This window comes from Symphodus melops, assembly GCF_947650265.1.
Source record: "Symphodus melops genome assembly, chromosome: 10".
In the NCBI taxonomy this organism is placed as follows: Eukaryota; Metazoa; Chordata; class Actinopteri; order Labriformes; family Labridae; genus Symphodus; species Symphodus melops.
Genome location: NC_136700.1, coordinates 6,272,684 through 6,288,347, shown reverse-complemented (window position 1 = coordinate 6,288,347; position 15,664 = coordinate 6,272,684). Strand labels below are relative to the sequence as shown.

General features: G+C 38.0%; 3 protein-coding genes across 3 annotated transcripts; all 3 read left to right on the top strand.

Annotated features, from left to right (window-relative positions):
- Positions 1–743: 743 nt before the first annotated feature.
- LOC306830981 (diablo IAP-binding mitochondrial protein-like) lies at positions 744–11,104 on the top strand. Its single transcript, XM_079354783.1, has 7 exons — positions 744–829; positions 8,339–8,510; positions 8,915–9,032; positions 9,167–9,289; positions 9,882–9,992; positions 10,117–10,213; positions 10,551–11,104. Exons 2-7 carry the CDS (start codon positions 8,467–8,469, stop codon positions 10,757–10,759), a joined length of 702 nt encoding a protein of 233 aa, XP_079210909.1. The 5' UTR covers positions 744–829; positions 8,339–8,466; the 3' UTR covers positions 10,760–11,104.
- Positions 2,213–3,145, top strand: LOC306829958 (odorant receptor 131-2-like; the record flags this gene model as incomplete). Its single annotated transcript, XM_079353177.1, has 1 exon — positions 2,213–3,145. The coding sequence occupies one exon, from the start codon at positions 2,213–2,215 to the stop codon at positions 3,143–3,145; it is 933 nt and encodes a 310-aa protein (XP_079209303.1).
- LOC306829957 (odorant receptor 131-2-like) lies at positions 6,249–7,216 on the top strand (the record flags this gene model as incomplete). The annotated part of the gene is made up of 1 exon (XM_079353176.1): positions 6,249–7,216. One exon carries the CDS (start codon positions 6,249–6,251, stop codon positions 7,179–7,181), a length of 933 nt encoding a protein of 310 aa, XP_079209302.1. The 3' UTR covers positions 7,182–7,216.
- Positions 11,105–15,664: the final 4,560 nt, after the last annotated feature.

Sequence of the window (15,664 nt, the reverse complement as noted above, 5' to 3'; positions counted from 1 at the left end):
ATAGCTGCAGAAAATGTAAAGCTTAGGCTCTACGTATGTTAAAAGGTTCAGTAAAATGATCTCAGCTTGTCCATACAGTGACAAACAACATTTGACATTTTCTGAGAGTAATGGTATCAGCTTCTGATCCATATCTGGCTGGTAAATACTCCATGTTCTAGACATAGGTTGGATAAGAATGAAAAAGTGTTGACACCTTATATTATTAACTAACTTGTTTTTTGTCACACTCGTACGCATTATAGTCAACTTAGTCCTCCTGGTGTCAATCACTATGATTCAATCAAGCCAAACCTCTTCAGGTCTCATATTGGGATTTTGCTGTTTCTGTTGCACATCAATTGAAAAACAAAGATTACCGATACCTATGAAAACATTTTTTGCACGTCTTTGACAAACACTTCTTGCACCTTTTCCAGTGCAGAGCCCTGTGTGGAAAAGCTTCTCAGGCTACCAGAGCTCTGATTGAACAACTGACATGAAGTCTGTACATTTTTTTAAATGAAGCCTTTACATTTTTATAATATTCATGAAGTCTTTATGATTTGATCACATACACACAGAAACAAAGGAGAACAATGAGACTTTTGACTCTATGACTTTGCTTGAGATAATACACCATTATTCATTTCCTTGTAGTTTCAGTTAATCATATCAGATTGTTTATGTTTTCATTGGTAATCTTTTTTTCTGAGTGCTCTTTATTGCCCATCCAGGTGTAAATTCAGGCCTTTTTTTTAATCCAACCGTAAACACAGTCGAGCCCATGATCATGTTCCTGTGTTTACCACCAGAGGTTGTTAGTTTTAAGTTGATGACCACTTCTCAGGTAAGATATTTGCAACAATGAAAAGTGTTTGAGAGGACAAATATCACATTCAAGCTTTAAGAGGTATGTTAGGTCTTTAACAAAAATGCATTTCTTCAACTTGCCACTAGTGTTTGGCACATATAGCAGATATCCATAGACCCCTATGTAAAAATGACCAACTTAACAACATCATTCAATATAGATAGATAGATAGATAGATAGACACTTTATTGATCCCGAAGGAAATTCAAGGTTCAATATAAACAGCCTGCCGCAAAACAACCACCCAAATAGTTTATTTAACCAAATAAGGCAACTGTACAAGGATTAAGACTTCATTTTCATTTTAAGGCTTCAACTTGTTCATAACTAGGGACATGGTTACTGTGAGTGATAGTAACGAGACAGTTAATGCATCAGTACATCTCTGAACCTTGGCTTCTAGGCAAAGTTTGTGGTGTTGTTACTTACTGCAAAAAGGAAAAAAATGGTTCTCGACAAAGTTGCAAATAGAAAAAAAAACAGCTTGATTTTCCAGGCCTAAAGCCACTGCACATTCATAACAACTTTTAAACATCAGAAACAATACAAGCATGATGGACATTCATATATTTGTGGTTTTTCAAAGTGTATATCATTTAATCTCCGTCTCCTCTTTGCAATATAAGAAAGTTACATCAGGCCTCAAATGAAGTCCAACAGGGGAATTCAGACCCTGAAGTACATTTACAACACAAGGACAGGCCCAGATGTATGAAGTTGTATCTCAATCTCAAGTGTGAAACTAATTGTTTTTGTATATTTACTTACAGTAATCGTTAACAATTTGTTCACATGGACAATGTCCTGCTCTTTGTGACAGTATTTCGGTGGGATTGTTTTGTGGTTGACAGCGTAAAACAACTGACAAATTGTCAAGAAAAGACTGGGCTCTACAAAAGGCCTCTTAATAATGATGTAATCACATTTGGATTGATAAGTCCTTTTGTAAGATTTTGTCCTTAAAGGCTCTTTTTTTTTTTTTTGCCCCTTCATGTACGGCGCAAGTGTTTTTCTGAATGTTCTTCTTCGGGAAACTTATTTTCTTTACTACAACAAAAAGTTCCAGGACCAAAATGTGTGGTATGGGAAATAGCAGAGTTGCCGCTGATGCAACTTTCATGTGGTGATTCTCTAGAGCTCTGTGTGTGCCCATTTAAGCCTTCAGACACAGTCCTGTCTTTCTTTCACCCTTGAAACACTGAGCCACGGATGTCACTTTTTTTGCAGCAATGGTTTGTAATCTGACTGTCTGATGCTTTTTAACCTGTTTGATCACTGTTTATGTGTTGTTGTTTTTATGTGGGTAAATGTTAATTCTATCCAGTTACTTATTTAACCTATTTGACCTTATTACCGATCATGGATAACAATAGTTCACTTATTGGTGCTGTATCCATCATGAAAAAGATTGATTTTAGAGTTATATTAGTTCAGGTGTTAGTATCAATTTTCCTTTGCATCAACTTAACGCTGATCACAACTTTTTTCATGAAGGAGTTCTTCTACACAACTATGCGCTACATCTTGTTTGCTGTTACACTGCTGTCTGATTGTTTGTACTTGATTGTAACAAATATCCTGCTTATCTGTCACTATTTTAATGTCACCATGCATTTATGGTTGTGTACTATCATGTTCACTTTGTCAACTGTATACACTTCTGTCACACCTTTTACTCTGACAGCAATGACCCTGGAGCGCTATGTGGCCATTTGTGTGCCCCTGCGTCATGGCGATCTGTGCTCAACACGCTGCTCGCTGCACTGCATTCTCCTCATTCACTGCCTCAGCTCCATCCCCTGCATTGTTGATCTCTCCATCTATTATGCTTCTACACCACCAAAGTTATTCAATCGATCCATAATCTGCAACAGGAATTTTTTTATTGTGTATCGATGGCAGGATAATTTACGCGTTGCTTTAAAGCAGCTTTACTTTTTTTGTATGTGCATCATCATTGTTTTGTCCTATGTTAGAATAATGAAAGCAGCCAGAGCTGCATCAGGAGAGGATAGGAAGTCAACATGGAAAGGGCTCAAAACTGTCATTCTTCATGCTTTCCAGCTGCTGCTTTGTCTCATCCAGCTGTGGTGCCCATTAATAGAATCGGCTATACTTCAGAAAGATTTCATGTTATTCGTTCATGTCAGGTACGCTAACTACATCATTTTTTATCTTGCTTCAAGATGCCTGAGTCCTCTGATTTATGGACTCAGGGATGAAAAGTTCTTCTGTGCAATGAAGTACTATCTTTTCTGTGGCTTTTTCAAGAAAAAGTTATTTATTATGTAATCCTTAAGAATGTCTGTATGGTGTCTATTTCTGATTTATTGCATATCATGGAGAATAACAGTTGAAATACTAATTGCTTCAGTAAATATTATACTAAATTGTTGCTCTGATTGAATTGTTAAACATTTAATCAAACTCAAAGTGAATCCAGAAAATCCACAGCCTCTGGGCTGAATGAATGATCCATTATGTCCCTGATATTTCCATGTAAAGATTTATGTTGTGAAAATGCCTTCATGAAGTCTGTTTCCAGCTGTGGGTGCATTGTTAATCAATGTTGTATCCATCAGTAATGATCCTTTGTCTTATATGTGTCCCTTCTTCTTTTCTCATCTTAAAGAGTTGTTTTATGAAATGCGTTTTTTTTCTCTTTATTTAGTCACAGTTGAACACTGGTTTACATTTTGAGCACCTCAGCAATTCTTGTGCACAATCATGCTTATTCTATCAGTGTTTGCCAGCAGATGTCTTTATTTGATTTGTGTTTACACACTTGTTTGCATCCCTCTCTAAGTTAATGGGGTTACAATAGCTGCAGAAAATGTAAAGCTTAGGCTCTACGTATGTTAAAAGGTCCAGTAAAATGATCTCAGCTTGTCCATACAGTGACAAACAACATTTGACATTTTCTGAGAGTAATGGTATCAGCTTCTGATCCATATCTGGCTGGTAAATACTCCATGTTCTAGACATAGGTTGGATAAGAATGAAAAAGTGTTGACACCTTATATTATTAACTAACTTGTTTTTTGTCACACTCGTACGCATTATAGTCAACTGAGTCCTCCTGGTGTCAATCACTATGATTCAATCAAGCCAAACCTCTTCAGGTCTCATATTGGGATTCTGCTGTTTCTGTTGCACATCAATTGAAAAACAAAGATTACCGATACCTATGAAAACATTTTTTGCACGTCTTTGACAAGCACTTCTTGCACCTTTTCCAGTGCGGAGCCCTGTGTGGAAAAGCTTCTCAGGCTACCAGAGCTCTGATTGAACAACTGACATGAAGTCTGTACATTTTTTTAAATGAAGCCTTTACATTTTTTATAATATTCATGAAGTCTTTATGATTTGATCACCACATTCACACAGAGAAAAAGGAGAACAATGAGACTTTTAACTCTGTGACTTTGCTTGAAATATTACACCATTATTCATTTCCTTGTAGTTTCAGTTTGTTATATCAGATTGTTCATGTTTTCATTGTTATTCTTTTTTCTGAGATCTCTTTATTGCCCATCCAGGTGTAAATTCAGGCCTTTTTTTTTAATCCAACCATAAACACAGTCGAGCCCATGATCGTGTTCCTGTGTTTACCACCAGAGGTTGCTAGTTTTAAGTTGTTTACCACTTCTCAGGTAAGATATTTGCAACAATAAAAAGTGTTTGAGAGGACAAATATCACATACAAGCTTTAAGAGGTATGTTAGGTCTTTAACAAAAATGCAGTTCTTCAACTTGCCACTAGTGTCTGGCACATATAGCAGATATCCATAGACCCCTATGTAAAAATGACCAACTTAACAGCATCATTCAATATAAACAGCCTGCCACAAAACAACCAACCAAATAGTTTATTTAACCGATTAAGGCAACTGTACAAGGATTAAGACTTAATTTTCATTTTAAGGCTTCAACTTGTTCATAACCAGGGACATGGTTACTGTGAGTGATAGTAACGAGACAGTTAATGCATCAGTATATCTCTGAACCTTGGCTTCTAGGCAAAGTTTGTGGTGTTGTTACTTACTGCAAAAAGGAAAAAAATATGGTTCTCGACAAGGTTGCAAATGGAAAAAAAAACAGCTTGATGTTCCAGGCCTAAAGCCACTGCACATTCATAACAACTTTTAAGCATCAGAAACAATACAAGCATGATGGACATTCATATATTTGTGGTTTTTCAAAGTGTATATCATTTAATCTCCGTCTCCTCTTTGCAATATAAGAAAGTCACATCAGGCCTCAAATGAAGTCCAACAGGGGAATTCAGACCCTGAAGTACATTTACAACACAAGGACAGGCCCAGATGTACTAAGTTGTATCTCAATAATGGCAACATTTCCAACTCACTTTAAAAATAGCAGAAGATACTGATTAAACTCTATCACACGTTCGCAAAATTAGGTTTTTGTTCCATGTAAGCAGATGGAAGGCTGGGATTAGAAATTAATTTTAAAAAGTACACTGCACCCGAGTGTGTCTAAAAACAGCAGATGCCTCTCCAATCAGGAACAATTGGTTGGTTCATTGAGGGTTTGTTATAACAGAGAAACATGATCGATTGGACAGGTTTGAGTCTGCCGTGTTAGGCCTGTCATCTGTGCAGCAGAACCTCTGTGGTCATGAGCAAGTCATTTCATAACTTAACCACCTACAAGCCCCACAATCCTGAAAAGTCTGGTACCGGATATCAAAAGATCTTTGACCTGTCAGCCCCCTTTCTTAGAAGGCTTTTTGATGTGTATGTGGGCAAGTGTGAAACTAATTGTTTTTGTATATTTACTTACAGTAATCGTTAACAATTTGTTCACATGGACAATGTCCTGCTCTTTGTGACAGTATTTCGGTGGGATTGTTTTGTGGTTGACAGCATAAAACAACTGACAAATTGTCAAGAAAAGACTGGGCTCTACGAAAGGCCTCTTAATAATGATGTAATCACATTTGGATTGATAAGTCCTTTTGTAAGATTTTGTCCTTAAAGGCTCTTTTTTTTTTTTGCCCCTTCATGTACGGCGCAAGTGTTTTTCTGAATGTTCTTCTTCGGGAAACTTATTTTCTTTACTACAACAAAAAGTTCCAGGACCAAAATGTGTGGTATGGGAAATAGCAGAGTTGCCGCTGATGCAACTTTCATGTGGTGATTCTCTAGAGCTCTGTGTGTGCCCATTTAAGCCTTCAGACACAGTCCTGTCTTTCTTTCACCCATGAAACACTGAGCCACAAATGTCACTTTTTTTGTAGCAATGGTTTGTAATCTGAATGTCTGATGCTTTTTAACCTGTTTGATCACTGTTTATGTGTTGTTGTTTTTATGTGGGTAAATGTCAATTCTAACCAGTTACTTATTGAACCTATTTGACCTTATTACCGATCATGGATAACAATAGTTCACTTATAGGTGCTGTATCCATCATGAAAAAGATTAATTTTAGGGTTATTTTAGTTCAGGTGTTAGTATCAATTTTCCTTTGCATCAACTTAACGCTGATCACAACTTTTTTCATGAAGGAGTTCTTCTACACAACTATGCGCTACATCTTGTTTGCTGTTACACTGCTGTCTGATTGTTTGGTCTTGATTGTAACAAATATCCTGCTTATCTGTCACTATTTTAATGTCACCATGCATTTATGGTTGTGTACTATCATGTTCACTTTGTCATCTGTATACACTTCTGTCACACCTTTTACTCTGACAGCAATGACCCTGGAGCGCTATGTGGCCATTTGTGTGCCCCTGCGTCATGGCGATCTGTGCTCAACACGCTGCTCGCTGCACTGCATTCTCCTCATTCACTGCCTCAGCTCCATCCCCTGCATTGTTGATCTCTCCATCTATTGTGCTTCTACACCACCAAAGTTATTCAATCAATCCATTATCTGCAACGGGAATTTTTTTATTGTGTATCGATGGCAGGATAATTTACGCGTTGCTTTAAAGCAGCTTTACTTTTTTTGTATGTGCATCATCATTGTTTTGTCCTATGTTAGAATAATGAAAGCAGCCAGAGCTGCATCAGGAGAGGATAGGAAGTCAACATGGAAAGGGCTCAAAACTGTCATTCTTCATGCTTTCCAGCTGCTGCTTTGTCTCATCCAGCTGTGGTGCCCATTAATAGAATCGGCTATACTTCAGAAAGATTTCATGTTATTCGTTCATGTCAGGTACGCTAACTACATCATTTTTTATCTTGCTTCAAGATGCCTGAGTCCTCTGATTTATGGACTCAGGGATGAAAAGTTCTTCTGTGCAATGAAGTACTATCTTTTCTGTGGCTTTTTCAAGAAAAAGTTATTTATTATGTAATCCTTAAGAATGTCTGTATGGTGTATATTTCTGATTTACTGCATATCATGGAGAATAACAGTTGAAATACTAATTGCTTCAGTAAATATTGTACTAAATTGTTGTTCTGATTGCATTGTTAAACATTTAATCAAACTCAAAGTGAATCCAGAAAATCCACAGCCTCTGGGCTGAATGAATGATCCATTATGTCCCTGATATTTCCATGTATGGATTTATGTTGTGAAAATGCCTTCATGAAGTCTGTTTCCAGCTGTGGGTGCATTGTTAATCAATGTTGTATCCATCAGTAATGATCCTTTGTCTTCTCTCTGTACCTTTAAAACTGCGCTCCATCTCTTTTAAACTCACCTTATTTTTATCTCATCTTAAAGACTTTTGATGTAGTTACAATAAAATGTCATTTGAAAATGCAATTATTTCTCTTTAATTAGTCACAGCTGAACACTGGTTTACATTTTGAGCCCCTCAGCAGTCCTTGTGCACATTCCTGCTCATTCTATTAGTTTTTGATTGCAGATTTTCTAACCATGTCTTTATTTTATTCGCGTATACACACTTGTTTGTATCCCTCTCTAAGTTAATGGGGCTACTATGGCAACACAAATTTAAAATCATAGCTTCTACATATGTTAAATGGTCTAGTAAAATGATATCCATATGTCACCTTACACAGCAAGACCTCAGCTTTAAGTTCAACTAACATATTTTTTGTCACACTCCATACACATTATTGACAACTAAGTCAACCTGGTGTCATTCACTGTGATTAAATCAAGCCAAACCTTTTCAGGTCTAATATTGGGATACTGCTGTTTCTGTTGCACATCAATTGAAAAACAAATATTACCGATATCAATGCAAAACATCTTGGTACGTCTTTGACAAGCACTTCTTGTACTTTTGCCAGTGCATAGTGTTTCTTTAAGTCTTTATGATTTGAACAACACCCACAAAGAAAGCCAAAGGAGAACAATGAGACTGTTCTTTAACTCTGTCACTTTGCTTGAGATAATAGAGCATCAATTTCCAAGTAGTTTGAATCTTATTGTTTATTGTTCTGATTGTTTATGTTTTCATTTTTATTCTTTGTTTTCTGAGTGCTCTTTATTTTCCATCCAGATGTAAATAAAGGCTTGTTTTTTATTATCTCAAAGTAAACAGTCGAGTCCAAAATCATGTTCCTGCTTCACCACCAGAGGTCGCCAGTTGTCAGTCTGTGACGTCTTCTCAGCAGAGGAACCTTTGGTCGGTGACGAGGTGCTGTTTATTGTGGCGGACCAAGATGGCCGCGCTACGGGCGGTAACAAGCTACTTCCGTCTCTTCAGGTAGGACATTTGTTAGAATTAAAAGGACCTGAGTGGACAACTATCACATACAAGCAGTACGGGTTATGTAAAGTCTTAAACAAAAAAATGTAGCTGTTGACTTTGTTTTGGGAAACATGGGTGTGTTTTTTTTTTCACCATGACAATGCTCGCATCAACAACCTGAAGTCTTCAGTATGTAAAACTTGTTTTTCATGCATCAAATAATGTATTTTATCAGTACAAGGGAGTGCTTCTCTGAATCCTGTAACATATTAAAAAAGCTGGCTTCCTATTTTCCTAAATAACAAGATAAGATAATCGATACGTCAGAGGGCCTACATATGTATGAACTTTAACATCCTGGAGTTAACCACACATTGAGCTTTTAAATCAAGTTTAATCTTGTTATTTGCTCATTTCAGGAGTTCCTCTCGTGTCCTGCTCAGCAGCAGAAAACCTGGCAAATGGAAAAGTGTCGTGTTGACCAGCGTGGCCTCTTTCTCCGCCGGCTGTGGATTCTGTGCGATACCTTTCCGACAGGTGAGTCTCCTGAGCGTTTATCGCTGCAGCGCGTCAACATTCAAAGTCATTCACACATGCAGCAGTGGTCTGAAGTATGTAATGCACGTGATTTATGTATGTTCCCTTGTTGTCCCTTTGTGTCTCTGCTGCAGATTGACAGTCTCTCCCATGACTCTCTGGTCAAACGAGCAGCGTCGCTGGTTACTGACAGCTCGAGCACTTTTCTCTCTCAGGCCACCCTCGCTCTCATAGACGCCATCACAGACTACTCCAAGGTTCGTGCGGAAAACATATCCCCACATCCAAAGATTTCAAGACTCTGATTCAGAAGATTTACTTTTTTTTGCAAGTTCACTCAAAGGATGCTGATAAAAATCATTGGTAATAACTTTGCATTATGACAGCCATTGAATTTTATGTTGGCTTCTGATGTAGGCCAACACAACCAGAGAGGGCTGAATTAAATGTAGGTTCCATACAGGAGAGACCTGATGATCTCTGTGATTTAAATCAGCATCATAATAGGCAATTACCTGACATAAGGAAGGTAGAAAATATATTAGTAAATATCCCATATTGTGCACTCATGGCATAGTATATGGAGTGTAGAAACTGTGTTCAGTTGTCATTGTTTTTTATAGTACACAAAACAAGAAATATCCAAATCAAGAAGCTTCCTAATTTTGGTTGCCATTAATCCTATCAGTGTTGCACAAATTAGATTGAAGAGTACATGTTGTAATGTACTGGAAAGAGTTAGCTTCATTCGTAAAACAAAGTGTTCATATCATTTTTCAGAGCTACTTTTCAGTTGATAATGGATTCTAAAATGCAAATTGTGTATGTGCGCTGTGTGTTTGCGGACAGGCTGTGCACACACTCATTGCTCTCCAAAGGCGATACTTGGACTCTTTGGGGAAACTGACTCCAGCAGAAGAGGACACAATCTGGCAGGTGATCATTCGTCAGCGGGCGGAGGTACGTTTTGTTTTTGTCTCTTTTTTTGATAAAACTTTCTGAAAAAGCCAAGCATGGCATTTAAAAATGTTGTATGCTCCTTTCAGTCTCACTTTGGTTTTATAACTCTCTTTTCTCCTGACAGCTTAATGACAGACAAGATGAGTGTAAGCGTTTCGAGTTAACCTGGATCACTGCAGTCAAGCTGTGTGAAACTGCAGCAGAGGCGGCATACACCTCAGGTGTGTAAAAGTGTCTGAGATGTGTGATTGAATAGTCAGGAAGTGAGGTTTTCTCAAAAGTATGGTCCTGAGATATACAAGTGTTTCCCTTTGAATTACGTCCCAAAGCTACGTGTTTAGCTTTCTGTGCTGGTTCCAATTCAGCGGCTGTCAGTGTAGCTCTTTGGATAGCGTGTGGGTCATTTGTTGTCACTCCACAGGGCTTTGTGTAGCAAAATGGGGATGACGGACAGCAGGGTCTTCTTAATGACCACACCTAATGTATAACGTCAAGGTGGTGTTATGTCACCCTTTGAACCTTCTTTAACTGTTTGTTTTTGCACGTGTGTGTCTTCAGGAGCCGAACACGCGTCCATCACCCTGAGGACAAACGTTCAGGTGGCCCAGACGCAGGTGGATGAGGCCCACAAACTGTCAGCAGATGCAGATAAGAAGCTGGCTGAGACTAAAGTAATGGAGGTTGAAAGGATGGCACAGTATGCTGCCTCCTTACAGAATACTAATGAAGAGGAAGAGGTGCCTGACGCTTATCTGAGAGAAGACTGAGGGAAAAAAAGGAAGAAAAAAAAAACACCCTGCATTATATGAAAAAAAAATCTTTCTTTTTTAAGTCTGGATGTTGTTCCGCTCGAGGATGTCACATTTTATTTGTGTCATGTTATCTGCACATAAACTGCAATACTGAAAAGTTAAATCACCAAACTGGGGACAACGTCTGCATATTTTAGGAGACATTGTAATAACTATTTATTTCAGTATTCATTATCAGTTGATTCCATTGTGTAGAGGATCATGTTTTTCTCTTTAATTTGACATGATTTTGTGACTTTTGCTGCATCATATTTTTGTTTAGTTCAGAAAGGATATAATAAAGACAAGAAATTGTTAACATTTCTGTCTTGATTTGAAATCTATAATTTTTGCTTTCATTTATTTCTGGCAATGAAATTGGATATTATGTTTACTAAAGTGACCATAGCATTGTGTTACTCGCTCTTTTATTGATTTATCTAAATGACCTGGTGGTGGAAACAGTTAAACTATGTTATTATGCTGTTTCATAAGAAAGAGAAATGCTTGACAACTTATCTGTTCATGTTTCACATTCGAGGTGTTTCTGCCACGTATGTTAACAAAACACCCACAACACGTGTGGTGACATGTTGGGAGATCTTCTGTTTACGACAAAGACCATCATCCAGTCATCATATCAGAAAACGTGTGAGCAATGTTGGTTGTACAATTTACCGAACTCGCTGATGCCTGAGTGTATTTATCTATCATGAAGACACCATTTCAATCTCCTAAATCCTTCCCCCCCTTACTCCCACGTCTTCGCCTGAGAACGTCTTCCATTTGGTGTTGCTTTACATGTTATTTGTGTCTCTCTAATTCACTCAACAACTCGACTTTCACTGCAAATTAGCCATGTCCAGGCTGTCCCCTATAGAGCTTTTAGGCCGTTTATCAACTCACTCCACGTCATCACTTCATCTTCAGTGTCACTTCTCTCGACGCTGTCACAGAAGAGGAAACTAACCGGAATACCTCTGATCAGTGTGGGAAAAAAGACGATGTATTTTAAATTGGTGAACAGTGTCGGTAGCAGTGCATGTTTTTATAACAACTCTGAAGTGTGTGCGGTCACATGAATGACATGATGTGTGCAACAAGCTGCAATCTTTATTAGGCAGGGGCGAGATAGAGTTTGTATACAGTACGTGTACTAAAATGATTTTCTCAGTGCCAGTTTACTTCTCTTCATGATGTATTTTGAAGGACTCTGATTAATTTGTGCAGTCTTAATTAAGGAGGTCTTACTCAGCAGTTATGAGCTATTTCCAGCTGACGTTTCAAATGCGTTTCTTTCCATATTTACTGACATGGATGTACATTAGTAAAGGAATTCTTCATTTTTGCTAAAAAAAAAAAGTTCTTTAACTTCCAGCAGATGGCGATCTTCATACATAGTAACACTTTTAATTGCTTAGCTGGCTACCCTGCCTCCAGAACCTCAGCTCTAGTCCAGTGTAAGGATTTTATTTGTGCCATTATCTCTCTGTAAAACCATTTTTATTGAAGTAGCAATGACCTTCACCATTTTCTTTGCAACTGGGAGTAGTGCTGCATAACTAGGCACACCAGATTGTTAGAGAAGCCTCAATACTCAGCATACACTGGTACATTACATGGAGTTGGCTCTTAACCTGTGTTTCCATTTACACCACGGTTTGACGCACTTTTCTGCCCCGTTAAATTTTTTTTTTTTAAAAATGCATGCTGGACTGTAACCATATCTACTCTTTCAGTGATGTGTTTGCTTTGTAACAGGCACGCTGTCTTAATTGTGTTCACGTCTGCCTTACTGAAGGTCAGCGTGCACTGCAGAGGGTCATTTAAGAGGGGGCTCAATATGAGGAAGACCCTCTAAAGTGTGTAGCATCAGTGTTGAGGCGACCGCTCCCTGCCTGTTGGTCAAACCTTGGCAGGGGATGGGACCATGAGAGTGCCTACAGAGTAAGGGGGTAGGGGGTGTTTGAGGTGTGCAAGGACTGGCTCACTAATGTGACTAGTGAGGAATGTTGTGTTTAACAAAGGCTGTTTTCACAGACTGTAAAACCAAATGTCCCAGACAGTCTGTGTGGACGTGCACCCACTGGTCACAGAGGAGGTGGTGCCACAGAGCAGCCTCGCCTGCCTGGAGGAAAATAATGTAATGCTGCTTATCAAGTATTTTTTGCAGCTTAAAATCTCAGTAAAGTAACCACAATTTGAAAGGTCATGGGCCATAAATGCTCATAAACTATTTAGTGCCACAGAGGGAGGATTGAGCATTTATGCAGCATTTATGCAGAGCTATGCCAGTGGTACAAAATAACCCTTAATGCAACTAGATCAGCCAAATTGGTGATATCATTAACACATTAAAAGTTTTGTGGGAGAAAATAAGATGTGATTTATCATCTTATAAACACATGAGCCTCCTCACTGCATTGACTTTACAGTTCCAATGCTAAGTGGCCCAGGAGGGGAGATTGATCGGTGAAAAGGGCAGCACTTTCACCTGGGGATTTATAGGTCTTTGAGGGTATAAATAAACCACCAGAGGGTATAGAGGCAGGGGGTATAGTGTGGTGACATATCATGGGTCATGCTTTAATCACAGTGAAGCTGGGCTGCAGCACTGGAAGAGCGAGCGGGTTAAATTTTGCAGGAGATGAAGGCTCCCTGGAGGGTTCACGTCCCCCTGATGAGGACACTAACACAAGCTATGAAGACGTCACTGCAGAGCGAAATGCGTCTCTAAATGAGGGAATCACATTGAAACCAGAATTTTTGCTTATCACCAGTGAAAAAATAGAAGATGTTCACACTAAAATCTGCTGAGGGAGCATGTTCATCACTTCAGTGCGTGATAATAACACTGTGCTGCACACAACGCTGGATTCCTGAATGTGTGAAAAGCTGTAATTATCTCAAAGAAAAGAACAATGCAAGGGAGAGTTTCATTCCCACTTTGTTTAAGGACAGATGAGTGTTGGTGTGTCTATGTTTAAAGCTGGTGAAACTTTCTTTTTGACTTTTTCAGAATGAGGAACCACTTTAGCTGCATGTGACTGTCCTTGAATAACAAACCTGGTGTTAATATTAACTTTTGAATTCATTTCCTTGTTTTGTTTCCACCACAGTTACAGAAGAGGCTTAAAATATTGTCTTTACATCCTCAACAACCAAAATGGTTCACCATTATCATTCTTATAAAGGGTATTCATTTTGGCACACGTTTATAGACTTCGGACTCCTAAGTGGTAAAAAAAAAAGTGGAGATTTTAAACATGCAGATTTCTCTTCTGTGGCTGTTTGATTACTTATTTCTCCCGACAAATCAATGATTCACGTGTATTTTTTCAGATTGTCTTGTTATTCAAGGAGACATTTTCTGAACTGACCAGAAATGTTCTAGTGAAGAATGCCAAGCAAACCTGTTTTGACCACATTTGACTGCTTGAACAGGATTCTGATTATATTCATTATAAGTTTGTGCAGTAAAAAAAACCTATTACTTTTCATTTTCGTCTTTTGGCACATGTAACCATTTACAGGCCTAAATACCAAAACACCCATTAGATCTGACAAAAAAAAAAGATAAATGATCGGTGTCTCATGAGCAAAACAATAAGCCTTTTATCTCTTCAGCCTCTTTGAAGAATATAATCATGATAAACAAGTAAACAGTGATTTACTTTAAATGGTTTGATTGCCATATAATGAGCATGGAAATACTTGTTTCCATGCACAAGTACACTAATAGAACAAATGTGACTACCCACCATCCAAATTTCACTTTTGTTTCACTCTTTCTTGAAGAAAGCTGAATAGAGGTAATATGTAAATGTCTTCTATTCTCTACAAGGTCAATTTAACCCCTTAGGCCTATAGACCATTATATTCATTACAACACAATACAACTTTTTGTTAAAATGAATAATGATGTGTCACCTTGACGTGAGTTCAATATGAAAATAAATTGTGAAAGGTTTATTCTACATTTTATTTCATTGCCCGAACAAGGAAGGCCCCATAATTTAGGCAACAAAGCCAGTGTCAATTTAGGGCCCTTATCATGCCAGTGAATGGTGTGCATTAGATTTGCAAACAGTATTAACAATGCTAATGCTTAATACATTAGATTAGCAAGAACTAATTGGCACATGGTGAACCTGGACACTGCAGCCCCCCTGAGGTTTTGGGGCCCAAGAGCAGCTGCTTTTTCTCCCCCCCTCTAATGTTTTTGAAGAACTAAAGTCTGCTCCTGCCCTTCACATACTCCCTTTATACTGTGGATTGCTACTGTTATTGTATTCACAGCTCCACATCTCTGTACATGCACTGTTGTTCAGTATCCGTTCAGTTTATGCTTCTATTTTGCTTCAGGTCAGAGAAACATACTTCAATATATAATTTTTGTACTAGAATTATTCAACAACTTTAGATTATTGAGCCTACTGGTTGCATTTTGGAGCATTTCGTAGATTCTCAATTCATCAGCGACATTGTAAAACGATAGGCAAGTAGCCTATTACACACATGAATACCTCATTGACAGTCTAATTCAATACAGGACTTTTTATTGCAATAGCTTATTTATTTATGTTTTTGGGTGTTGCTACTTTTTTTTGTTATTAAGATACAAGGTTCGAGATACATCACTGACTATTACTGAAGCCTTCTTCTCATACCTAGCCCACTAAGAAGCCAAATAGGTTAATTTATCCTGATTAATAGCTGTTACAGAAGCATGCTATTAAATGTCTCAAAGTCCTAAGTTTTTAAGTTTCCATTAAAGTTGGTTTTAGACTGTTGAAAAAAAGTACAATTATGATACTATGAATACTGTATGCAGAAAACTAATGCAACTAGGCTACTCAATAAAAATATGTAATGATGACT

Bases quoted from the DNA above. Each gene is read 5' to 3' on its own strand.
- LOC306830981 (XM_079354783.1), top strand. From the start codon at position 8,467: ATGGCCGCGCTACGGGCGGTAACAAGCTACTTCCGTCTCTTCAG. The intron at 8,511-8,914 runs GTAGGACATTTG...TGCTCATTTCAG, and splicing joins AGCTACTTCCGTCTCTTCAG to GAGTTCCTCTCGTGTCCTGC. The intron at 9,993-10,116 runs GTACGTTTTGTT...TTCTCCTGACAG, and splicing joins TCATTCGTCAGCGGGCGGAG to CTTAATGACAGACAAGATGA.